A 27,170-nucleotide genomic window follows, 5' to 3' on the forward strand; every position below is an offset into this window, starting at 1 on the left:
CTCAAAATGGTCAGAGACAGATGTTTGAAATTTTCATAGTTTACGATTAAGATTGGCACAATTATTAATTTTTGTTTTTACATCCTCAATGTTGAAAAACAAAATCCGACAAAAGAAACCTGTGGCCTCCTGTCTGCATTAAAGGATTTGTTAGTTTTCTCATAGAAACTATATGGTGGAAAATTAAGAATACAGCAACTTTTAAAAAATTAGTTTCAAAAGTATTAATTGCTAAAACAATAAATTCCTTTACCAGGAAATTCCACAATGCTGAGGTAATTTTGTATACCCAAACCTGATAACTTTGTAGCTGGGACTCCTTAACTAATATGTTGAGAAAAACACGAAAGGCATAACCCATTTTCATTAAGAGCAAAGCAGTGATTTTTAGTTCTCCAATAACTCCTTTAGACTCTCCTCATAATGACTTTGCTCCTTCTCATTCAGAAGATCTGGATTTGCATGAATGGGATTTGGAAAGCATCCTCCCAGCAGCAGGGATTTCAGCATTGTTATAAATCCCAACTCTGCTCATGCTTTTATCCCTTTTCAAAAGGAAGCCTACCTGCCTGTGGATGACTCACTGTAGAAAAATTTATACAAAAAGTTCCTAATGCTACAGATGGACACAAAAAATATAAAAAAATCAGTGCATTTTTGGGTGTCTGCAGAGGCATGAAGTGCATGATATATTTGTCTATGAAAGGGAATTGAGAAAACAGCTCAACTGTGGGACAGGGTGGTGTTTATCAGAGGATTCCAGAGGTCTGAGCCTCCAGATCAGTTATTCACCTCCCTGCCAATTGCTTCCAAACACATTGTACCTATTTATTATAGTAGGAATTCGAAAATAAAAATTAGCTCAGATGGTGGAGCTGGGTGTGCACAGGGGACAGAGGGATCTGCTCCTTCCTCTGCTTTCCCTGAAACTTCTGGGGACAAGGCAGGAATGGGTTCCCCAGTTCCTTCACTCTTTACCAAACCCTGTCAGGACTCTGAAAAATGGAAAAGTTTTAATACAGAGTAATAAAAGTTTAAATACAGAAATACTGAGTGTCCCTCACAGCAGGCAGGGAGGTTACACCTGAATTTGCCTGGGGGATTTGTGCCTGCTCTGCTCACTGCATCACCTGGGGTGGGGACACACAGAGCAATAACTAACAAGAATTTAAAACTCCCTTTTCAGGCATTTGGTCTGGAAATCAGTTGTGCCAAATATTTTCTAAATATTTATATCCTACTATATTGCACAGCACCTGAAAACAAGTAATTCTGCCATGACTGCACTAACCCCTCACAGGAACCAGGACAGATGTTTCCCCTCATGACTCTTCAAATACATAAGCAAAGCCATCTGGATATTTACTTGAACCTGCAAAGTTTGACCTCTCTTCATATTTGCATTAAAAAAAAACCCAGCTGTTGTAAACCCAACTTTTCTTAAGGAAGCAGACTATCAGCTTTTCATATTTTAAGTAATTCACTTTGCCTCATTAGGGAATTAATCAAGAGAGCTGGTTTGATTAAGATGGAAATCAGAAATTATTATTAGACAAAAATGTGCTGGAAGATCATAAGACTTTTCTGTCACTGAAGGGGAAGCTCGTCATTAACACCTGTAGCTGATTCACTCTCATTAATATTCGAGCTGCTCCTAACAAGAATTGATGATTTAAAACCAAATGTTCTCCCATTATCTTACAGAGTTATTTTCATTAACCAACGGAGAAACACAGCAAGAATGCAAGAAGGAGCAAGATCTACTGCTGGAGAGAGGCTTTGCTGAGCCCTTCTGAAAGGCTGGGTCTGGAGAATGAGTAACATGTGGCGCTTTGTTTGGAAACAGAAGGACATCTTTTGGGGAAAGAAGTTCAAATTCTCATGACAGCTTTTGTCCTTTTTTTTTTCCCCCTGCTTGCATCTCCCAACACAGAGTGTGCTGAAACACAGATGGTGTGACCTGGCTCTGCATTTGCAGAATTACCTCCACCTAAAATGAGCTCTCATTAGGACTCATATTTACAATTCAGCAAACAGACACCAAGGGTATTAATTCAATGACTGTCTTCACACAAATAAATTAGTGCTGAAATGATTTCATTGTGCCAGGCTCTTGACACACTTAATTTCAAGCATGTAATTTGACAGTGAAGAGTATGAAAGGGCATTAGGCTGCTGAGCATGTACTTGGAATCAAAGTATATTTGGGGTTTGAAGGGACATTTTAAGGTCATTTAAAATGAGCCAGGAGCAGGGACATTCTCAAGTGGGTTTCTCAGAGCCCTGTCCAAGCTGGCCTTGGACACTTCCAGGGATGGGGCAGCCACAGATTCTCTGGGCACCCTGTGCCTGTGTTTCACTGCAAAAAAATCCTTCTTTATATCCAAATCTCCCCCCTTTCAGTATAAAGTCATTGCCCCTCTACAACAGACCCTACTAAAAATCTGTCCCCATCCTTCTTCTCTGCCCTTGAAATCACAGGGTCCATCCTTCCAAAGAACAACCTCGAGTGTGAAAATGCAGCTCCTTCAGTTAAAACCTGCAGCTGCTTCAAGAGAATATAAGAAACAAGTAGCACAACAGATTTATTACAGATATTTCTGTGGCCTCTTGCTCTGGCACAGCAGTGTTTTATGCCTTGAGGATTTGTTTCTCTTTCTGGTCTTTATTGCCTCTGTCTGTGGAGAAAGAGGAATTCTGTCTCAGCCCCAGCTGGCTGAGTTAACCAAACTGAAATCCTTAAATAATTCCTCTTCCTGTGAGACAGATGACACATTTTCCTTTTTACCCATTACATTTTTTTAATGCTCCTATCTAAGTGAACACCTTAGATAGCTGTAAACGACCTGGAGATCACACACTATTTCAGACAAGATATTACTAATGTCAAGACAATGGTATCCAAACTCAGTTTCTCCTGGAAACCTGTTCCTGATTAATTCAAAGTTCATCTTTGCCATTTTCAGTCACATCAGCTCCGTGGTGCTCAGTTGGTTTGGGATTAATTACAACATTCTGACTCCTGGAGTCCTGCCAGGTGCTCCTGAGTAACATCGAGCTTTCAACAGGAATTACTAAAAGCCTTCTTATTGCTCTCTGTCCTATGAAATAACCTTCAAATCCTAACCCTCACCAAAAAAAAAAAAAAAATACAAAGAATAGAAGACAGAGAAATTCAGTTTTCCCTTGTTTACAAATCACTTCTCTATCCAGAAGGAGACTAAGTATTGTACAGGTGGTCAGGTAAATGGATCAATATTTATTTGATCTCCAATATTTTCATTGTCTGAAAAACTATCTAAAAAGGAAAATTAACACAATTTAATTTTCATAAGTTTATGTTGAAAAATAATTGCAATATAAAATCCACTATTACAACTAAGTAGCAAAAAATACACTACCTAAAAAGTAATTGTTAATTTTGCAAACAAAGAAGTGCTACAGTGGCATCTTTAGTACTTCTGTAGAATTTTATGAGAAAGGAAGTAAAAATCTACAAGGCACTGGCAGAATTGGTGCCTGTTGTTGGATTGTAGAGAAAATAGAGTTAGGATGGCAGAAATTTAGAATGTATAACTTATTCTTAAAGTTTCTTACACTGTTTTATTAAAATCTTATAAGCAAGAAAAAGCAGAAAAGCAAATAAGGAAATTGGATAATGATTAAATGATCTTAACAGCCAGTGGTGAATTGCCTGCTTTAATTAATTTCTTGCTTAAAGTACTATTATTTTTTCTTTGATCTTTGTAATTGTATTACAGAGTGTTCCTTGGTTAGACCAGATTCCACGTGGAAAAGCTTTTATTTCTCCCCTTTTCAGTTGTTGCATTACATAATTTGGAAGCAGCTGTCCTTTAATACCTCCTGAACAGTTTTTAACTCTCAGCTCCATAGAAAAGCTTTTAGAAAAATGAAGTAAAACTGTGAAAAGTTGTGCCCATTCCCCGAGGAATCTGTTCAGTGCCCAAGCACCCTCTGCAGGGAGAGCATTTCCTGAAATCCACCCTGACCCTGCCCTGGAGCAGCTCCAGGCTCTGCAATCTCATTTTTATTCTTTGAGTTCTGCCCTGCCCATGAGTGCAGCCTTGCCCTGGACAGCTCCATAACTCCTGTGAGAAATGCAGAGTGCTGCAGCTGGAATTCAAAAATTCAAACAGGATGCTGAGGAGGGTCATGCATTAGGATGACAAACTGGAAGTGCTCAAATTATCCACCTTACTAAAAAAAAAAAAAAGAGTGATGAGCTAATTTGATTGCATCCTGAAAATACCTAAAAGAGAAACCTGCTCTCCAATTTAAGAGATAAAAATACATCGAGATCAAAGGACTGGAAGCTTGTGCCAGACAAATATAGACTACAAATAAAATGACTTTTTTCCCCCCAGCAATGAGAATAATTAACTACCGGAGCAATTTATTACAGGTTGTGGGAACATCAATGAAAATTTTAAAACTCAGATGATCACATTAAATGAATATGAATTTATCCAGAAAATACACTGGCCTAGTTCAGTCAAAATCAGATTTAATGGTGCTGGTTTTTTTAAATTTAAAGCCAGCTATGGGATTGGAATCTGCTAAAAGGAATCCATGCTTTCTCTGCCCAGGGAAGTGTTTCCAGCAATGGCAGGAAAAATGACATTTTCTAATCATCTTCAGGACAGTTTCTTCCAAACACATTGTGTTGAAGGATTTACATTTGATATAATGCAAAATATTGGTACCAAAATGCTCCAGAAACATCAACCTTAAACAAATGTCTTGGTTAGGATAACCAAAATAAAATCTTCTCTGGAAAACCTGTAGGAACACCAGAGATCTGCAAGCTCTCTGCCCCCCCCAGCCATTATTTTCAAATGGGTTACACCCCTTTTTATGAGCTGGTCGTGCTAATATTAGAATTTTGATTATGTGGAAATTTAATGAGCTGTTGCCTTTGAATAATTCCAGTCCACTAATGGAAATAATGCTAATTATAAGCAAAATGTGGATCATGATATCGTGGTAAGTGGGGGGAAGAAGGAGCACAGCTGACGGTGGCTTGCAGCAAGGAGTGCCAGAAGTGACACTTGAAGATCTAAGGGATATTTAAAATATTAAAACTCCTAATCCATGAGGGGTGAGAGTTGGACACACACCTCTGAACCATGCAAACACTCACTATTGCTGCCTGATTTTTCCAAACTGGACACATAATGAGACTTTCTCAGCCATTATTAAAGCAAGAATAAGTTTCCAGTGGCCTTTATCTATTTCCTTGGCTTGTTAGAAACTTCAGAATGAATAATTAATTTATTATGGGGGGGATTCTTTTAGAAAAAAAGTCTTTTATGGCTCTTGACTCAGCTGTTGGTCCTGTGCCCTCAGGTGGAAAGGGATTACAAGTATCAACCACCTTGAGCCTGCTGTAATAACAGACATGGAAAGAGTTGCTAAAAAAGCCAATTCTTGAGAAGCTGAATGGGGGATTTCACCTATGGGAGTAAAGATTAAATCAGATCTGTCACTAGAAGAGTGTGTTTGATGGAGAAAGCCAGCCTAATGCATATTTCAGCCTGTAACTATGACAACTCTCTAATACAGATAAGAGCTGTGTGTTGCATTAACATTTAAAGTGTAAATGAATAAGTTATACTTCTTTTCAAGAGAAAATATTTGCTCTCTAATCATAAGATTTTAATAGCCAGACTTTCATATTTCCACTTCACACAAGTGACAGACAGAAAGAGATTTCTTAATTTTGCATTTGCTCTGTCTGGAGATGGGGTTCACCAGGACTAAGTGAAATAGCTAAATTAGGAGTTCCTTAGGAAGTTACCGTTGTCCTTATCACTAGTTATCCCTAAGAAATAATAAATACCAGTGTTCCTTCCTCCAGCAACTCTGGAACTATTTAAATTACATTTAAATTACATTCTTCAATATTGAGGTTCAGCATCCACCTGCTTATGGTTGTCTTAAAAATAAATCTCCATCCAAGAATGCCCAAACCCCAACCCTGGCAGATTTCTATCAACACTTTAATCATTTTTATATCTTTCCCCCAACAGATTCAGCATACATGGCTGTTACAGCACTTCTGCATTATTAATCTGGATCCTGCATTAAACAGAATGCAAAATTCTGTTCAAGAGGAGAAGTTAAACCAGCTGGCAAGTGCATAATGAGAAGTCTAAGAACTTCAAGGAAATATTCTTGGATCTCCTTATATAAGAAGAGTTTGATGTTGAACAGCAGCTGTGCAAAATGTAAATTTGGCTTAATCCTTCTGGGCTGGTTATGGACTCAATTTGGGCCTTTTCTTATTAAGAATAAGCAGTGAATATGATGTTTAAAAAGACATAAATAATAATAATAATATAGTTGAGCAAAGAAGAATTAGTACTTTTTACCAGCTTTTTTACTTTTCTGTGTTGCAAAGCCTGAGCACAGAATTTCCAGAATACTTACCACAGTTTGGTGGTTGACCTGGATCACCTCATCACCAGCATGGATTTTCTTACACTGGTCAGCAGGAGACTGAGGACAAGAGAGAAAAATTCACTTTACAGGGAGGATGTGGAGGTGGAAGGAAAGAGCAGGAATTAAAACAATGAATGCTGAAAGAGGCAAGAAAGCTGTGCCAAAAGAAGTCTTATTGCTGTCAAATAATGGTAACTGGTCAAATTCATAAGGGAAAAATATTTTTTCTGGTAACATTTGATGGAGTTATCTAGAATTCCATTTGCCATTCCAACCTAGAATTCCAGCTGCCACTTGTGGCCATTTGAGCTATTCCATTTTGTTTAGCTGAGCAGCCACAACCTTGTTGGGATTCCCCTGGGTGAATTCACATCCCATGGAGTTAAATCTGTTACAACACACCCAGGACCAGCCAGGTGTGGGCAGAAGTCAGGGCTCAGTCCTCTCCAGAGCAGAGTCACTGCTGAGGGGAGCTGGAGATGCTCTGTACACTCAGGGTATTTGTACCTTCAAATGCAGCTCCAGCACTTCCCAGACAGGGCTAAATGAACCATTTGAACACAGAATGTGTTAATTTACAAATGGGTGCAAGGGACTTGCTCTTCAGGAGATTTTATGTACACACACAATTCACATATATTTGCAATTCTGGAGCTGGAAAACTCCCTTATCCTAAATATAGCTTGCTCTGAGCAGGTGAAAATGGATTAAAACCCATTGAGGAACCACTCAAACATGGGCAACTACTATTGCACAAATAATTTTTAGAAGCTTTGGTGAAATCTTAAATCTGTGAGAGAAACCAGGGGCATTCAGGAGATCAGCAGTTCTCAGAGAGCTGAGAACTCAAGCAAATTGTTTGCACTGTGCCCTGGCTTACAGATGTTCTACTGACACAGAGCACACCAACCTGGCATTCAGGAGGAAAAAAACACAAAGAATTCAAGAGCTGAGACATCACCTTGGAAAATAAACCCAGTGGAAGTTGGCTGGCTGTTCAGTCAGGAGATTTGGACAAGGGGGGAAATTTACTCCTGAGATGCAGGGTCAGAGAGAAGAGAGGACTGAGTGTCCCTTGTCAAACAAAAAGTGCTGAAACTTTTAAAGCAAAATAATCTTCCATAAACAGTTCAAGCTCCCTGCCAAGCAAGCAGGCTCCTAAGAAAGGCAGAAAAGGAGCCACTTGCAGCTGGAGGGGGCGGCCTGGCTCTAAACCTGCTGAAGAGCTGCACAGAGAAAAAGCTGTTACCAAAATGTAGCTGAGCTCCTGGAGAGCTCCTGCAGCCAGCCTAAAACACAAATTGTTAAACACAATAAAGGAGGCACGTGTCAAACACAAAGGAAGAAAGGATTTATCTGAACTGAAAGTGATGTTCATCAAGTGTGTGGAGAAGTTCATGGTCATGACCTCACTGCAGGCAAGAACTCCTCAGCTGCACTGTCTTCAACCCAAAATCCCCCTCATTCCTCTTGTGAATGGAGATTAAAAACATAAAACATAAATAAAAGGAGCAAAGAGAAGAGGAGGCAATACAAGAAAAACCCAAATTGCCACTGACAGGGAAATGACTGCAATTATTTCTGAATCAAATGCCAGAGAGACTCATCCCCCCCAGGGGCCAGCCTGTGCTGCCAGAGCCAGCCAGGGCTCTGGGGGCAGGAGATTACCCAATTATTGATTACCCAACAATTAGCCAACAGGGCAATCAGCCAGCCCTGGACAGGGTGATTCCCAGCCTGACTGGGCTGCTCCAAGCACAGCTTTTATCTTCTGCCCACTGCTGGTTCTTCCTTCCCAGCCTTTCCCTGATTCTTCATTCCCAGAATTTCTCTCTCTCTGGTTCTTCATTCCCAGCCTTTCTCTCTCTCTCTGGTTCTCCATTCACAGTCTTTTCTCTGGCTCTCCATTCCCAGCTTTCTCTCTGGTTCTCCATTCCCAGCCTGAGCTCTGGTTCTTCACCTCCAGCCTTTCCTCTGGTTTTCCATTCCCAGCCTTTTCTGGTTTTCCATTCCCAGCCTTTTCTGGTTCTCCATTCCCAGCCTTTTCTCTGGTTCTCCATTCCCAGTTTTTCTCTTGTTTTCCATTCCCAGCCTTCTCTCTGGTTCTCCATTCCCAGTTTTTCCCTGGTTCTCCATTCCCAGTTTTTCTCTAGTTCTCCATTCCCAGCCTTTCCTCTGGTTCTCCATTCCCAGCCTTTTCTCTCGTTTTCCATTCCCAGCCTTTCCTCTGGTTCTCCATTCCCAGCCTTTCCTCTGGTTCTCCATTCCCAGCCTTTTCTCTGGTTTTCCATTCCCAGCCTTTTCTCTGGTTTTCCATTCCCATTCTTTTCTCTGGTTCTCCATTCCCAGCCCCTCACCTGCCCGAGCTCTCAGAGGGTTTTGTTCACTCTGGGCTCCAGTTCTGAGCTGAGCCCTGGGCAGATCAGACCCCACCTCAGCCCCCGAGCCCTCCTGCCCTACAACAAACAGGATTTTACCCCACGCTTCAGGTGGGGATGTGAAAACCCACCTGGCTCCAGAGCCACTTTCTCCTTTTATTAGAAACTTGTGGAATTTTGGCAGCCCAGGAGCAAACATGAAACAGAAACATTCCTGGAATTCAAAGTGACTTTAACAAACTCCTTGGCTTTAAGTGGGGCATGGAGGAGAGCAGGAAGCTGCAGGAAACACCTCCATCCACAATGGTTAACTTCAGCTGAGCAGCAAAGGCCTGGCTCTTTCTCTTTTTAGCTGCTTTCCTGACTTGGATGAGGCTGAGCTAATTAAACACTGGCTCTGAGGTCAATTATCCCTTCAAAAGGAATGAAAAATCAATTTGCTGAAACACCAGAAGTTAAAGGTCTTTGAAGCTGGTTTATCTGCGCATGTGATTACACTTCCAGCAAAACCAAAAAAAGCAATTTCTTCTGGTGGTGTCGTAGCAAAAAGTTTTGACAATCCAAATTAAAAGAACTTATTTCTAGTGGCTGGCAATTTAGTAACTCTTCCTGTGAATTTCAATTGTAAATATACCAATATTTCCCCTACAAACTGCATTATATTTCTGAAATGAATTAGAATTACAGTAAAAAAATGGATTAATTATAGCATGAGTAATTCAATCTATGAACATAATCTCTCCAACATAATCAAGATGGATCAAATCATAATTTTGAGCACCCAAGATACACATGTAGTTATTTTTAGATTTCTAAATGCTGCCAATGGTGACAATATAAACAAACAAATTTCAAGTTTAATTTGCATTAGAATTGTCTTCCCAAATTGTGACATACAAATCATCTGGCTTTCCATGGGTTTGCACTGACAAAGCCCATATAAACTCCCCTAAATGTATATAAATCAATTAAAATATCCCACATGGAGCTCACCCATATGGGCCAGCAGAGCAGTGGCACTTGCCAGGCAGGATTTACATCTCACAGAGCTCGTGTGATGCTCCTTGGGCATCAGCAATCCATAAATCCAATATTAGCTGGATAAAACCTAAAGCTGTCACTTGCCCAGCTCTGAGCTCTGGACAGACCCAAGCCTGAGTGGGAGCAGTGACTGGAAGATGAGAACCAGAAGGGTTGTGTTATAAAGTCTGTCACAGTAATTAGATGGCAGCAGTTGAAGGCAATTTAATTATTCAAATTTATAATCATGAACTGCACGTTAAGGAACGAGGACAATGTTTAGAGCCTGAGCTGTTGTTCCTGTCACACTCTTTAGTGCCCCCTCAAACCTCACACAGATCTTTGAGCTGCAAAACTCTCTGTGATTTTAGTTCAGGTTTTTCAAATGCCTCTGGGGCTACAATAAAAATTATAATTGGTCTCGTCTGTGTATTTACTACAAATGATAGAAAATATAAAATATAATGTACTTAATATAAATATATATTGTATATATATGTATTGTATGTACTGTATATATATTGTACATATATATATTAATATATATGTATATATATGTATTTAATATATATATACAGGTACCTGTATATATATATTAAATACATTATATATATACATGTACGTGTGTGTATATATATATAAAGTACATTTTATATATATATATATAAAAAATGTACTTAATATAAGTACAAGGAAACCACTTTTGCCAGAGAGAAAGTGTGTGAATGTTGTTAGAAAGGAGAATTTGAGGAATAATGAGGGCAGAATTTTGAGAATTTCCTTTATTATAGCATTAATTATTAATAATTTCAACACAGTGGCTTTTCTATGTCTGTGTTCAAGGGCACTAAGTCTTTAAAAAGGTAATATGATACATATACCTAAAAAAGGAAAAAAGACATTAATAAAAAGTGGCTTGGTTTAAAGCAAGCTTACATATTACAAAATGCACTGCAGATACACAGAAAATAATTGTAAGCATGATGAAATTATTTTAAAATAAAGGATCTTACGTTTTCTGTTGTTCCTGTGATTACATGTAGTCCATCATATGTTGATTTGATATACATTCCCTGCAAAATAAAGAGCAAAAAGGGTAATTAATAATTGTAGGAAACAAATACAGGACATTTGCATGATAATTAAAATAATAGATTTGCTCTAAGGACCATAACATTTGGACAGACTGGAAGGAGCCGTGGTCAATTAACATTTGCAAATCTAAGTTTAAGAAATCTATTTCAAGACTACTATAAATAGCAGAGTTTTCTCACTTAATGCTTTTTTTTTATTCCAAAGTTTGTGAGCAGAGTTCAATATGGAGCATCAGCATAAAAACTTTGTGCCTGTTCAGTATTTGAAATATTTAACATGATCTCTTTTTATTACAATGACATAAAAGAAGTATTGAAACTGAAAGCATGAGCAGGAGTAGTTTTTAAACTTAAATGCCCCATTTTCAAAGAGTTACTGATTCAGTAAAAGTGAAGCCAGAGCCAGACTCAGAAAAGACGGGAGCCAGTGCTCATATTGCTAATTTATGGGGGAAATGAGCTTAGTGAACTAACAGGAGCTTTGTAATTAGTCCATCAAGAATTCTGCTTCAGGAGGAGACTGACAAGATGGAAAGGGACAGGCAGAGCAGGGATCTGTGGAGCTGAGCACACTCAGAGCCCAATGCCAGGGATGCTCAGTGGCTCCTGTGCCTCCCTCTCAGGAGCCAGGCCACAGCTTCCCCTCAGCATCCTTATCCATCACTTTGGAAATCTAATTAATCTAATTGGTACATTGTGCTGCTGATTTATTGTTCTTTCGATAGCTCTGCATCACCTTGTGCTGTCACAGCCCCAAAGTTTAGAGTCCCCAGCAATAACCAAGAACATTTTGTTCAGAGAAAGCAATTTCCATATTCCTGAATGCTAGTGGAGATCTTCAGGCAGGGTGGGCACACAAACACCACCTCCCAACCCCTCGAGAAAAACCCAAAATTTGAAAATCCTACGAAGTTTAGGTGATATTGCTCTCCACAAGTGCCTAAACTGGAAGGTGGGATGGAGCCAAACTCTTCCTCACAGTGGGAGCATGAGAGAAGCAAGAGACAAGTTGGAACTTGGGTAAGGATTTTTTTTTCAGATTTACCATCAGGAAAACAAAAGCCTGGAACAGGCTGGCAAAGCTGTGGAATCTCTGATTTGGAGATGATCAAATTGTGACTGGATGAGGCCCCGAGCAACCTCCTCCAGCTGGGTCTGACTGGATTTTTCATGGGAAAATGTAACTTCTGCCTCAATGTAAACTAATTCCACTTCAGCAAGTTTTTTTTAAATGTATTGAAATCTTAAAAATAAAGATTGTCCAAACCTGATTGCTGTCAGGTTGCAATGTTGCATAGACAAATCTGCCTTAGATTGCGTTCCCCATCTCAGTTCTCTTAAATTAGTCTGCTTTACAAACTACTTCATTTGTAAAAACCAACAATCCAAACTAAACCTTGCCAGTCTTGAAATCAGCTTCACAAACTGGGATTAGTTGGAAGAAAGAAGCTGCTGGTGAACCTTTCAGAATTTCCTTTTTAGAGCTGTTTAATTTATCAGTGTTTGCTGTTCTGCTGTCTCTGTGGTCCCTTCAGCAGCAAAGGACAAGGTTCCCTTTGCCAACTCAAGGACACAAAGAGGATCCTGGGAAACTGAAAGCTCCCATAGACAATGGGATGGGGAATCTCCATTAAAACCCAATTTTATTTTAGTTTTTTATTTAATTGAGCAGAAGTTTTGCCCATCTAGTGTGAGTTATGCTGAATTTCCACAGTGAACTTTTCACAAGAATATTACACAACATTCCTGCTCTTTTAGCACTTGCTCAACCTCAGGAACACATTTCAAGCCACACTTTTATATCAAATTTAATATCCCAGTCCTAAAATCCCACTTGCTTTGACAAGATTTATTCCCTGCTCAAAAAACCCAACAGATTAAAATCTTTAGGGCCACAAGAGGACAGAGTGCTAAATTTTGCACTAAATTTTACCACTTACTTCTTCCTAGAGTTCTTAGACTCTTGTTAATCTCTGCGTATTTTTGGAAAAATTCAAATTATAATTTTATCTCTTAACAGATGCCATTGGAGAGTCATAAAACCTGACTAATCACACAGAATTACCCTACATTTTGTTATCTGCTCTTTCATCCTAGTTATTAAAATTTAATAATATATTTAAAAATAAACAATTTTAGTGAATGACTCATAGCCTTCAAATTACCCTACACAGAGCTTTCATCCTCGTTTTCCCAAAAGAAAAATAATGAGCTTGTTCCTTGTTGACCATTACAGGAGCAGAGCGTCCCCTTGACATATATTTACCTGGAAAGCTGGAAAGATTATTCTATGTAAAAACATATGAAAGTTCTTTCATTAATTTTTTACTTCATATGGTTCAGCTTAGGCAGTGATATCCAGAGAATTGTTTGGTCACCTTGGAGTGACCAGACATGCATAGGTCTGGCCAATGTGAGAGACCCTTCTGGAATGGCACCTAGAGGGTTCTCCTGCCTCTTTCCCTCCAGTTTCCACTTCTGCCCTCTCCACCCAGCTCTGTCTGCCTCCCTCCTGCTCTGCAAACTCTGCAATGTCCATTCCCATCCCACCAGGCTTGTCCCACCCTGTCCATCCCAGTGACTCAGCTCCCAGCTTTCTTTCTGTTCCTTACCGGTCTGTTTTCTGCCCTTACAAGCAAAGTATCACAGAATATATTAATCCTTTTCCAAAATGATTAATCTTTTTTTTTTTTTTTCTTTTTTTCCCCCCCCAAGAATAGGGTTTCAGTCTCTCTGGTTTATTATTGAATGCCAACAATGATCTCAGGGAAAAGAACAACAAGCTGTACCCCTTATCTTGAGATAAGGCAGGAGTCAAGGATTCTCCTCTGTGAAGATGGCTCAGACTGGCGAACATTTAGAAATAAATAGTTGCTCTTTATGCCTGACACATCAGTTATTAAACTCTGCAGAAAGGCACTGACCTATGTTAGAGAACAGGGAAATGTTTCTCAGCCATCAAATCAAGAATCCTGGCTGTTTCTGAGCAACTCTGCCACTGTCCCCTAGTGACAAAGTGAATTAAAGGTTTTTAATTAAAATCTGACCTTTGAAAACATATGGGAAGGCATCAAGCATTTAAAACCCCATTTTGAAGAGACTTTTCCCCAGAAAACAGCATATCCAGTTGTCAGGGGAATTTCCTTGAAAATTTTCGTGCAGAATCATCTGGCTAATTAAGCAGGATATAATGACAGCAGTGTGTTTTTAAGTGTCAACAATTATTCCTGCACAGGGAAGCAGTGACAGCGAAGATGCAGGTTTGTAATGCCACAGTCAGCCAGGGAACTCTTACACCCCTTGATCTTTTGCCCCATAAAAAATGGTTCTTTAATCTTATTTCAACTATCAAAGTTACACAAATGCATTTAAATGAATGCCATGATAGTGCTTTGAGAAGGTGGTGGAGTTTTTTGTTTAAATTTCATACCATTAAAAAGTCCCTCTCAATTTTTTTTCTGCCTTATATGTTGCAGTCCTTTGCCCAAATTTAAACACATCTACTTTCCTTCCTGCAAGACAACTTCCACTTCTCAAAATACTTAAGATAATAATTTCTTTTATTCTTCTGCCTGAGAAAATTTGGTTTTGTTTGGGCTTTTAGGCTATGAGAACCTTTATATGTCAAGCATGATGGAAATTTGTCAAGTTTCTGTAAGCCTTTAAAAATAATTCGAAATAATTAGATGAACACCCTGACAGTTTCAGGCCAGGCATATTCCCATTAAAAATATGCCTTCATATTCTACTTTTTCTTCCTGCTTACTTTGCAGTTCCTTTCTGGTGAAAATGGGAAAGATTGGCTTCCATCACCTTAAATTACAAATGCCACAGAAAGAGAAGCACTATTTGAAAGGGTAACTGGACATTGGATAGATGAATAATCTATTTGTGCATATGACAGCTTGGCTGTTTGTTCAGTTTCTTTTGTTTTCCAACATTACAGCTGCTTTCATAAAAAATTTAATTTTATAAACAAAAATCTTTGCTTTCCTTAAATTCTTACAATGAAACAGGAAAGGTTTCCTCTGCAGAAAAATTAAGAAGGCTCTGGATATTAGCAGCATACATCTTAATTAAAGTGTGTCTGATTACACTGATTCTATCAGCAGGGGGAAGCTCAGACAACAGAGAAAAAAAAGAATAAAAAAGTGAAAGGAAGGAGGATAAAAGTCCTCCTTTATTCCAGAAGAAAAGAAGAAAAACATTTCACAGACATCAGAAGATACAAATCCAAACAACAAAACCCCAACTGCCTTCCTGTTCAGAATCTCCTGCTTAAGAGGAATCATTAATCTCATCAAATAAGATTAAAGCTGCATCTTACACAGAAGTATCTCTGGGTACATGAGCTGGACATCAAGTTCAGAAGATTAAAAAAATAAGTTTCATCTGAAATAATGCTGGCTGTAATAATCTCTCACTATGGACAATCCCCAATCATCCAAGAGCAGGAGGGGGGGAAAAAAAGCCCCAAACTTCAAAAACCATTCTATGATCCCATTCTGTATCTCTGTAAAATCTCCAATAAAATGCTGCCTGTTAATGTGACAGCAAAACTGCTCCAGAGCTGGCTCTGGGCACAGGAGGAGGTAAATCATGGCAAGGTTCTCCAGCCTTTCATCAACCTCCATCCCCAAGGATTTAGCAGCAAGCTCAGGAGCTGCCAACAGCAACCCAAACTCCTGGCTCAAGGGCTTATTGTGGATCCATCAAGCCAAAAAATTTAAAGTGGGGAGGCAATTTTCTTAAATCACAAAGTTATTTTATTCTATTCGATTTCCTAAAAATTTATGTCTGCATGTTCTGCCAGAGCTAACAGTGATTCTCACAATTTAATACTTTCTTAGTGCAGGAATTTATTTGAAGTTTGTCAAATTGATTGTTTGAAACAAAGCTTTGCCTTCCAGACATCTTGTTCATGCTGATTATGTTGTGCACTTCAGATATTAATGGTATTACCACAGCCAGTACTAGAATTCAGGAGAAAAAGTGCTTTACAATCCTTAAAGTTACTTCAAAATGAAATAGAAAATACATGGAAGGCGTTTCAGTATTCTCCACTGAAAAATCAGTGGTAAATAGGGAAAAGGAGGAACCAATTTGACTGGTAAAGCAGGGGAAGGAATGGAAAAAGCAAGGAAAAAACCCCAATATATTTCTGGAGGCCAACAAATGCCTGCAGAGATCAGGATGCAAACAGAGTCCCCAGGAGCTGGAACAGACCCCAAACCGAGTGTTCCCAATGCAAATTCCTTTGTCCAGCAAACTGCCAGGAAAGCACAGCACACAGAGTGCCCTGGGAAGGCTGCAGATAAGGCCGGGCTTTAATAAAGCTGAATGCAAAGAAGGTATTTTAGAGAGGAAAAAAAGAAAAGGGTGACATAAAGCTCATAAAAGCACAGACAAAAAGTTCAAAATGCTACAACTGAAGATGCACATTCCAAAGGCTCAGAGTCCCTTTGTGAAAATGCTTTATGGTCCAGAATTTATTTACACAATTAAACACACAGACAGTGCCCTGCAGGAGCTCTGACTCCGTGCAGACTGCGTGGAACTGGACCTGGAAATTAATTCCATTTATGTGGGAGCTTCTGCAGCATCAATAGGATTCCTGGCTCATAGGGGGAGAAATTAGAAGGCATGTAGTAAAAATTTTGCAAAAGGAGTTCTGAAAACTTGGGAAGACTCATAATTCAGTCAGCCGAATATCATTCCAGATAACTGAATTCTTTGGTAAATCTGAGTGAATTACAATACACACTTTTCTTCAATGGCAAATAATTGTGTTTGTTTTCCAGGTGCTAACCCTGGATGAACCCTGTTTGCAGCAGCTCTGAAAATTAGAGCTACATTTAAACCCAAGAGAACCTCTGTTTTAAATTTATGCTATAAAGGTAAAAAATGTTCGGAAATATTGTACATTAAGCCGCTCTTGAAAAACACATTTTTGGTGATTTTTGACACCAACTGCTGTGCATTAGCTTCCTACCTCTAGAACTAAAATTACAGTATCCTTTTCACAAGTGTGTTGTGAGGATGAATTAATTAGTGTCTGTGAAGCACTCAGGAAGGCCATATAAAAAATAAATAAAACAACTCACGATGAAATTAGTAACTCCAGGGAGTGCAGAGCTTAGCTGGAGTGTGGTAAATCAGGCCTCAACCCCTACACTGAATGATAAGGATAAAAATGGAACTCTGAATACTTTCCATTCGCTGAATAGTGCTCATTTCTCTCTTGAATGGAGCAGATATCCTGTGGAAAAAAATCCTCTATACAATCATGAGAAAGCCATTTGTAATTCATTACTCTGTTCTATATTTGATTCTGATTAATGTTTTCTTTTCCTTTTCACATGATTTTTCTTTTATTCCCATTTATAGTCCTTTTTTTCATATTTTCTTCTAAACAGAACACAGTGTCAGCAAAATTGATTACAAGGAACTTTCCAACCTAACACGTTACAGTGCCTTCACAATTAGGCACAGAAAACTCACTCATTCACTGTGATTTCACTTCATCTAAGGGAAAAAGGGGGAAAAAAGAGGAGAAATTGCCAGGCAGTTTTGATTGCAGTATTTGTCTCATGTCCCCTGTCAGCAGTGCCCACTCCCTGCTCCTTTGTTGGCTCTCAACTCATGGGCACGTTGTGGATGGACAACCACACAGGGGTTCTTCAGCCCATCCAGGCAGGGCCATTCCAGCACAGATCCTCAAGTTCTAGCAGGGAAAAAGGGAATGTGAACCACAGGAAAGGTGCCAACATCTCAGCCAACAGCTCTCACCTTGGTCACTCCACAGCCCAAATAACATTCCAACAGTTTATGGCGCTTTATGGTTCCTTCCAAGAGCTCCTGACAGACACCTGCCTCAGCCTGCACACCAAGAAATCTCAGTTCCCCACAGAAAATGCTGGTTTTGGGGTAGATTCCACTCCTGTCCTGCTCCAGCCTTTTGCAGAGCCATCACTGCATGGGAAGCATCAGCAGCACCAAGCCCTGCTTATGGCGCTCCATCATCTCTGAGGAAAATGCATCTCTGCATTCACCTCCTCTGCAGCACTGACAATGAACTTTCCCCTAATTAGACCAGCAGAAATCCATCCCATTTCTGCACAGAAAGGAAAGGCATGCAGAGTGCTGGTCTGCAGGGTGTAGGAATCCTAGTGCAAGTCAAAAGCCCTGGGACATTCACAGTGTATCCCCTGCAAATGTACTGACCTGTATTTCCTGGGCACCCTGCGCTAACCCAGAAATCAGAGCTAGAGGGGAAACTGGGCCATAAAGGGAACGAGTTTGGCCATAAGGATGCAGCAGCACAGGGAGGGCATTGTAGCTGTGCTCAGGATTACACACTGGGCTGAGCATCTGCGATGCCACGGAATGAAAATTGAATGTGCTTTATGCTGTGGTAATGTTCTTTGTTGACTAAATCAGCCTAAGAATAAAGCAAACTTGTGCAGTCACACAACACCCCCTCATGTTATTAAAATATGTCATTCTCAGATTAATATGCATACCTCAGAGTAATTATGCCCTTGTAACTCTGGCAGTATTTGCATATGACGTTTGTCGCTATTCAATGTCAGAACAAAGAGGAAGATGTTGAAATAATACAAAGTGTCTCAACGAACAGAAATTGAAAATCTGTAAATCACGCTGAATTACAAACAGGAAACGTGTCACAAGGTGTAGAGTGGCACTCAAGTGGGTTTTGATTTGTCAGTTTGGGGATTTTCTGCGGAGGAGCCTCATGGCTGCCAATTTCACTCCCCACTTCCCCCTCATTTTCCTCCTACGACTGCTTCCTTCAACCCAGAAGCAACATTCCTGAATTACTCTTCTTGTAGGGAGAAAATAAAAATAAAAGGAATTCTGAGAAGGCAGCTGGAGGCAGTTTAGGAGATTGTGCTGGGAAAAGCAGCCTGGCTCTTGAGGAGAACGAGAACAGCCCAGTGCCTGCAGTGCAACCTTCCACCCCAGCTTTTATTGGGGCCTTGGTTCCCAAGCACAATCCTTCTGTTCCTACAGCCCACCAATAGCAAATGGCTGCAAAGTAATGGACTGCAGAGGGGAGGCAGAAATCTTTACCCACCAACCACTAAAATGTCACAAAAATTCATTGTCCCAAAAAAAAAAGTATCAGTACATCAATATTTGAGAGCTGGAGCCCAATAATTCTGAAACTATTCCTGCAGAACATTTCACTGCTGTGACCCACCAACAATGCAGAGCAGCTGGAAAGTCCAGAGCCATCCAACCAGGCTGCTCAGTGAGCAACAATTTACAAATAAAAGATTTATTTGGTTCCTGGGAGGATACTTCTGAAAGTTATTGGAACTGATCATTAGAGAGTCATGTAATTCCATTTATGCAAGTGCAAGGCACAAACTTTCCATGGATCATTTTGAAAGCACATGAATGACATTAGTTAATTTTATTTGTGTGTGTTTGAATTTGGGGATTATTTCAGTACATTCCAAAAACTGCAATCTGGCAAAGGATCATAGATTTAACATACATACAGTTACATATGAAGCCGGAGGTAAAACAGGTCTTAATTTGAATAGACCCCAAACAATCCCTTTGTTTAGATAAATGCCAATTAAACCACCTTCAGAAATCTGATTCAGCTTACAAAAAAAAAAATTATGACATTTCACAAAAAATACATTTTGATTTCTTGATAAATTCCAGAACCAAATCCCCCTGAAGAACTGAGGCTTGTGCTGGGCATACTAAGAGTTAAACTTGAAGCTGCTCTGGTACTTACCAGCCCCTCACTGGGCATGATGCTGGTGAGATGAACGACCTCGAGATGAGCAGACTGGGACACCAGAGAGTCAGAGGAGAGGGAAATGATGTGGTCACAGATCCCAGACAGGGTTTTACACTGCAAAGGAAAACAACTCAATAGAATCCCTCCAACCCAACTGGTACTGCAAGGGAAGTTCTTTTTCTAAGAACTAACCAAGGATAAACAGATAATTTTAATTCTTAGCATTGCAAAAATTAACAGTGTATCTAAGTAAAGGAATAGAAAATATCCATAAATGTCAAGGAAGGGTACATGTATTTACAGTTTGCTGTAGAAGAATATCTGTATCTCTAAACTATCTTCTCCACTCCAACCATGTGCACTTTAAAAATAAAAGAACAAATCAAATGGACTTTATCCTCATAATTATAAATTCAATGGGAGTTGAATGAAATGTGTCAAAATAAATGTCTTATGCAACTGAATAACCTATTTTGGCTACCCAATGATGACATCATCCCTACCAACTGTGATAATTAGGTGAATTGTGCTCTTCAACTTGGAAAATTTCCTTTGTTAAAAATTACCCTGGCAGAGAAGTGCCTGAGTTAACCCATTTCCTGCAGTAAAATTCTTATGCATCTTTGAGCACATCCTCTAACTGATATTCTACATCACCACAACCATGCAATGACTTTGTTATCCTGCCTTCCAGCTAAAGATCTCAAATTCTTAATGCAAATCCACAGAAACACCTTCAGAGCAGGAGCCCCATTGCATGGGCAGCAGATTGAACCCATCTGTCAGAGCAAAGTTTGTAGGTCAGAGAGGAGCTGAGCTGGACTCTCAGACAACCTTCATTTGGAAAGATTTATTCCCAAATTTCTGTGTGTTGCTTAAAGCACACTCCTTCAAGAAGTCTGTGCCTGAAAGAATTCATTTAACAGAATTTCAGGATGGGATTCTGGTCAAGGCTGTGCTGTGTGCATCTATTTTGCTTTGGGGACTGTACTCTCATTTTTCCTAATTATAGCAAATCCCAGTGAAATCCCTTTAGGGAAGTTTTGTTTCAGACATTTGCAAAACCATGAGGCTTTCTAATATCTCATTTGACACTATCCACAGAAGTTAAACAAATAAAGTTGTCACAATGAATAAGTTAACTGCCTGAATGTGTAGGTTGGATTTCCATTCACTGTGCAGTTACTCATCTGGAAATCCAAGGACAGCTCTGGAGCCCGGGCTGCGGCATCTGGGTTTTGTATCAGCTGCAAGATGCAAAGCATCCCACTGAGGTGGCTGCAGATAAAGGTCACCATTTCCACAAATATTTCAAATATTTCAATATTCCACAGTTTCAGCTCGGGGCCAGAGCCCCTGAGCAGAGTTTGGGTCTCATCTTCTCCCAGCAGGGATGGAGAAACTCAAAAAATCTCGAAAATCTCCAGTGTAAGAATATTCTTATTTTTATCCTTATTCTTATCCTTATTCCATAATTTCCAACTGAAAATCCCTCTATGCCTCAACACTGGAGAGCATTTGCCCAGATTAGATGCAGACTAAACCCCAGGGAGAACAACACTTTTTAATTTCTGCTGTAATGCTTTAACCTTAGAGTTGCCTCATGGAAATACTCTTTTCATTAAAATAAACAACAAAGAAGTTTTCAATCAAATCAACCTGGTCTATGGAAGGTGTCCCTGCCACAGTCAAAATTGTGGGCTAAAATGTGCAAATATATAAACATATTTATATATATGTGTGTGTGTGTGTGTGTGTGTGTGTGTGTACACCCCCCAAAACCCAGAAGGTATCAGGTGATTTTAAAAGTTCTATTCACACCCAGGTTTGCTATAGTAAGCTTTTTTTCCCCCCTCTAAAAGTCACTGCACACTTGCTAAATTTAACAGCACATCAATGTTTTATGACAGATTTTAATCCCTGCTGGAAGCAGAGTATGTGCAAAAGGCTTTAAAAAATAGAAGAAGAAAAAGAGTCAGGCACTTGGGCAGAGCTTGTCAAAAGCTTATCTGAACTTGTAAATCCTCTGAGAGTTCCCTCTCACCACAGGCTTTATCTCAGTGTCAGTACAGGTTTCTGTGCTGGTACCAGGAAAATATAAAGTATTTGGACTTAAAGGCCAATATCTAATCAATAATCTTGAATAAGATTCTTCCACTCCCTTTTGTCATCAGATTTTTTTGAGTTCTGAAGGCACAAAATGCTCAGTGTGACAATCAGTGATGCAGCAGGTCCATGGATCTGACCAGCCTTTCTGGTAGGAATACTCACTATACAGAACATTCAATATACAGAATATTGTGCAGCTTCTAAACCTCAATCAACAATTCTGTATTTGTAATTAACTGCAGTTATAACACAGAGCATTACTGCAGGGAATATTAATTTTTAGCAACTGATACAATTCATCAGAAATTATGCCAAAGAGTAAGGAACTCTTAAGAGTAAGTATTTTCCTATGGCAACCTTATTTTTTGAAAAAATAATTTCCATGTGTGGGGTAAAAATAGAGAACACCAAAGCAGAATTACTTACCACATGAAGAATTTTATTTTCTGTTTCATACACCGTACAATCCTGTGGTAAAACAGAACAAAACCAATTAAATGAATGTCACATTAAATTTCCTAGTAAGAAATGAAAGGAAGTTTTATGCTGTTAATAATCTCTTACAAATTCCTGATGAACCTTAAGACTTGTAACTTTTGGAGTGGTCATTTTCCTATTTATTTATCCTTTTAAGAATAATCAATTTTACACTCCATAATTCTAGTGTCACCCTTACCTTGCTTTTTACTTTAGTATTATTACAGGGGTTAAAATATTGGGGTTTTTTTTCATGAAACAAACCATACAAATTGCTAAACTGCCTCTATGACTTATTTAATGTTTGAAATTTCCCTCAGTGTGACCCTCTGGAAATTGGGGCAGCCATGGCAAAGGGATTTGACCCATCCCCTGCAGCTCTGCTCCACTCCAAATCTCAGGTTATAGTCTGCTAAAATATAAAAATAAAAAGGAAAATACAGGAAAATATCTCCTCAGAGCAGAGTGAGATTAGAACAGGGTCTCCCCAAGCCTTGGTTCCCCCTGAGGACAGCCCTGGCCAGGCTCCCTCTCCCCTTCTCTTGTTGGGAAATTGTTAAATCCTTCTCCAAATGCTCTTCCATGTTGGAAAAGGCTTTCTACACAGCAAGATATGGAATAATTTTAAAAACCTGTCTTCTTTATTTAGTTTTTTTCCTTTAAATAAACTTCTAAGTAAAATTTAAATTACTGATAATGTCTGAAAGGTCCTTTCAAGGAATTTAAGATTCCCTCAGTTGGTCACAGCCTGGTGATGACAACACCAAGGCTGAGGGTTTTGTCTTAAGATTGTACTTGATATGTGGGTCCCTTGCAGCTCAGAATATTCTGTCATATCCCTTCAAGCAGCTTGAGATTCCCTGAACTTCTCAAGGTTTCCTCTTTTTACTGCATCTTAATACATCAGCAATGAGTCAATTGCTTCAGATCTCACACAGAACCATTCCAACCCCTCATTCCCTGTTCCCTGCACACTCATTTGGGCTGGGACACCCCTGGAGGTGTCTGCCCCCCTTTTCCAGCAGCCCAAACCCTTGGCTGCTCCCATCCAGCTCCCAAACCTTGTTCCCTGGGTGTCCCTTGGAGCATTTTCCCCTGAGCCCACCTGAGGCAGCTGCTCCAAACCCTCAGCCCAAGGAGCTGCCTCTCCCTCGGCTTTCAAGGTCAATATTTATTTTGGAGGATTGCTGCTCCTGCGGAGAAATTAATTTCTAAGTGGCTACAGTTTATAGAGTATTGCTACAGAACAAGAAAGTCAAAATCAGAAGATTGGGAGTGCCAAGCAACACAGAAGAATTTATATTAGCATTTCATGGTCAAGTATCCCTTTGATGTTTCCTCTGTATTCATACTGTTATTTTCTAGAGCACAAAAAAAAAAATTCAATTAGCCAGTTTGGCTGGCAATGCCCAAGGCAGTTTTCCCTCCAAGTTCTGCACACTTCAAACAGCTCATCCACCATCTCCTTTTAACCCTGCACGTACCAAGAGAACAAAATGATCACAGCAGGGCTTCCAGCTAATGCTCCTGTCTAAATGATTCCTTTAATTTCTGTGCTAGAAATACAATATGAACCTCCCTCTGAACAAACTTAATTACTTCAGGTCAAAGAATAGAAGACTTATGTATAGTAAAACTGAAATTTTACTGTTTTGTAGAGCAGAATTAATGTTAGCTGTACTTATGTTGCACATTCAAGATTACATTAGCATGAAAAATGTTAATGGCTTTGGGATTCCTTCCAAAATAGATGCATATTGACTTCTTTTTAAAATACATCAGACTAGTTTAACTGAGAGGTTAAAAGCACTTGCAGTGTTACACTGAAATATTAAGATATGTAGGTCACAAAATCCTTCTGATTTATTTTTCTCTGATACATAGTAATGCACTAGGGATCTCATTAAAAAAATAATCTTCCAGGACAACCATTTTTAGGATGTTGATGTATTTTTCTTAGAAAATAAATAATAGTTATAGTCACATTCTTTCTATGCTGTACAGTAGAAAGATGACATGATAAAAATATTTGTTCTTGAAGTTTAAAATAACCTTTAAATTAGTAGCTGTGTTGTATTTCCCCTCTGTAAGAGGATAAACCCCAGGAATTACAAAACCAGTCACAGGAGCAGTGTTGCAAGCCAGGGAAGGACTGCACTGTCCTGAATATCTAAAATTGAATATCCAAAGTTGACAAAGCCCACCTTTGTCTGTGACAAAGTGAAACTGCTCCTCTGCATATTCATAAAGAGGAAAGGTCAGTGGGACTTGTGCTCACCCACACTCTACTCAAAATTTCAATTTCTAATTCTGAAAAAAGTAAAAAGTGCAAGTACCACAACATTTTGCAGATACCATAAAGAGTGTTTTATGGCAAGTTCTTGAGGACAGTTAACTAAAACATTAAAAAAAGTGAAATATTAAGTTCATTAACTCAGTTCTATAAAACAGCATGAGTTAAGTCAACTACTGAAAAGAAACAAAAACCCCGTAAAGGAGCATTTCCCACCACAACACCAGAGGAAAGTTCTACAGCAGCCTTTGAGTGGTGGATATGACAAAGAGATATTTCAAAATACAATGCTGGCATGCATAAAATGAAATACTTCTGAAATTCAGACATTCTAAAGAAAGAGATCCCTCTGGAATTAGGCAAATACACAATGCAAGTGCACATAACTGACTCATTTTCCTTGGTTCAAAGGTAGGGACTTGATCAGAGTGTATTTTTAGAAAAGAGTGAACAGATGTTTGATGAAAGGTTCTTTAGCAAATGCAAGCAAAATAAGATGGAGGGACTGAAAGCTGAAGTCTGCAAAGTTCAAACTGAAAATAACACCCAGGTTTTGCATGGCAGCTGCTGAATCACAGGATAATTCAGGTGGAGTGGCCTCTGGAGGTTATCTGGTCCAACCACCTTCTCAGGGGAGGCTGATTTAAAATTTACACCAAATACAGAAGTTACTAAGAAACAACAATTCCTGTCAGTTGCAGTGCAAACTAGATGGCTTTTAAACACCAGAAAAGCCATGCTTCATTCTAAACACAGTATTTGGCTAAAAATAGGGCAAAATCCATTATAAGGTAATTTTTAAAAATCCATTATAAAAAAAAATCCATTATAAGATAAATCCATCTGAATTTATCTCAGTGAGGTTAATTAGACAGTAATGAAGGGGAGAACAAGCAGAATTTTGTTTGGGTTTTGTTGGCAAAAGGCTGAGTGGTGCTGACATCCTCAGCAAGACAAAGATTCTTTTTGTTGAAAGTTTGTTCTTCAGGTGTATCAAAAGCATCTACCTCAGATTTAAACATCTTGGACATAATGAGGGAAAATTAGAATCCCAGCTGCCTCTGGGACTGGGGAACTCTTCCTGCTCCATGAAAAATTAACCAATGGCTGCATTTTATGAACAAAAATCCAAATCTATTCTTCCCCAGCTCCTCTGCTTTTCCCTCAGGGCAGCCTTGGTGCTATGACCAGCCCAAATTTGTTTCAGTGGTTCTGGTGGATCCCATTTGGAGCAGTGAGTGCACCTTGGAACTGAGATAGAGCTCAGGGTAAAGGCAGCAGAGAGCTCAAACATCTCAATATCCTGTTTATTGTGGTTTTTTATATTATTATAAGCACATTTTCATGGGACATTGCACCTCAAAATCAGGATGTTTCTGCAGCTCTGTGCATGACATAATTCTTTTACTGTAGCTTGATCAAAAGGGTCCAGAAAACTGAGCAGAATAAAGCACATTTCCCAACAGAAATGGACAGCTGCAGATCTCCTCTAAAATCAGAGAATGAGGTTTTCCTCTAACCAGCATGAGCAGATGCTGTTTAAAGTTAAATAAGTGGCTATTCATCATAGCATTTGCATGGTATGTAAATAGTAATAATACGTTAAAATATATTTGATTTAAGGTTATGTCACCCAGAGCACACAGGACATTTGAGCATGAAGATTCATAAGCACTTTCTGCATTAAACTAAGGTTACAGGGTAATGTCCCCTGTTAGAAAATTCACCTGGAGTGGCAGCTGCAAGTCGTGCACACAAACCATGTTCAATTTGCACAAAATGTCAAAGACATTTCCCACTTAATGTGCCAGATCTGTACCCTTGACTGCTACTTTCACTCTGGCTGAAGGAGGCATTTAAAATGTATATAATTCATAAAACAAGGAGCATCTGAAAGGATCTGAGACCCAGGTTTCTATTAGTTATGCCTTTCAATTCATATTCCAGCCTACAGCTGAGCCTGCAGTTCTGGTCTAGGTGAGACATTTCTGCTTTCACACATTAAGGTCAATTTTTCTCAGATTTAGTGACAGCAACGTTGTCTCTCTATGACTGATTTGGTTTTATCTGCTCTTTCTGGTGCTAAGTTTAATATAACATAAAAAGAACTTAATAGACAACCATCAAACAAGCCAGATCTGACAATAAGATAAAGAAAAGAAAAAACTTGGTTTGCAACCTGAAGCATTTTTAAAGCATAACCCGTGCACTAACCAGGCATTTTTCATCTTGGAATGACTTGGAGTTTATGCTAAAAGATTGTTTTTAAGTTGTCAAAAGGAGGACAGCTGTGGGACTGGAGCTGAAGGACTGGAAAAAACAAAGAACCAAACTATTGCTGGCAGAATTTCAGAGAGGAGAATAGAATTTCATCTGCCAAAAGCTGGGACATGAACAACAGAAGTGGAGGCAGCAATTCAAAATTACTCCATTTTCACCTGGACCACAGGGAAAAATCAAACTCACACAAACAAAGTGCAATATCAGCTGAAGGACAGGATCAGAACCTGGACTTTTTATACTGTAGAGAAGTTCATTTTGCTTAGTCTGTAAAT

General features: G+C 39.2%; 1 protein-coding gene across 1 annotated transcript in view; it reads right to left on the minus strand.

Annotated features, from left to right (window-relative positions):
* LOC131088561 (connector enhancer of kinase suppressor of ras 2-like) overlaps window positions 1–27,170 on the minus strand; it is a 171,875-nt gene that overhangs the window by 58,347 nt on the left and 86,358 nt on the right. Inside the window, exons 5-8 of the mRNA XM_058032712.1 lie at window positions 22,272–22,313; window positions 19,731–19,850; window positions 10,874–10,933; window positions 6,451–6,519 (exon numbers count right to left, since the gene is read on the minus strand). Of these exons, the coding sequence (XP_057888695.1) occupies window positions 6,451–6,519; window positions 10,874–10,933; window positions 19,731–19,850; window positions 22,272–22,313 (291 nt within the window). The remainder of the gene's footprint in view (window positions 1–6,450; window positions 6,520–10,873; window positions 10,934–19,730; window positions 19,851–22,271; window positions 22,314–27,170) is intronic.

The sequence above is a fragment of the Melospiza georgiana genome, chromosome 12 (assembly GCF_028018845.1).
Source record: "Melospiza georgiana isolate bMelGeo1 chromosome 12, bMelGeo1.pri, whole genome shotgun sequence".
Lineage (NCBI taxonomy): Eukaryota > Metazoa > Chordata > Aves > Passeriformes > Passerellidae > Melospiza > Melospiza georgiana.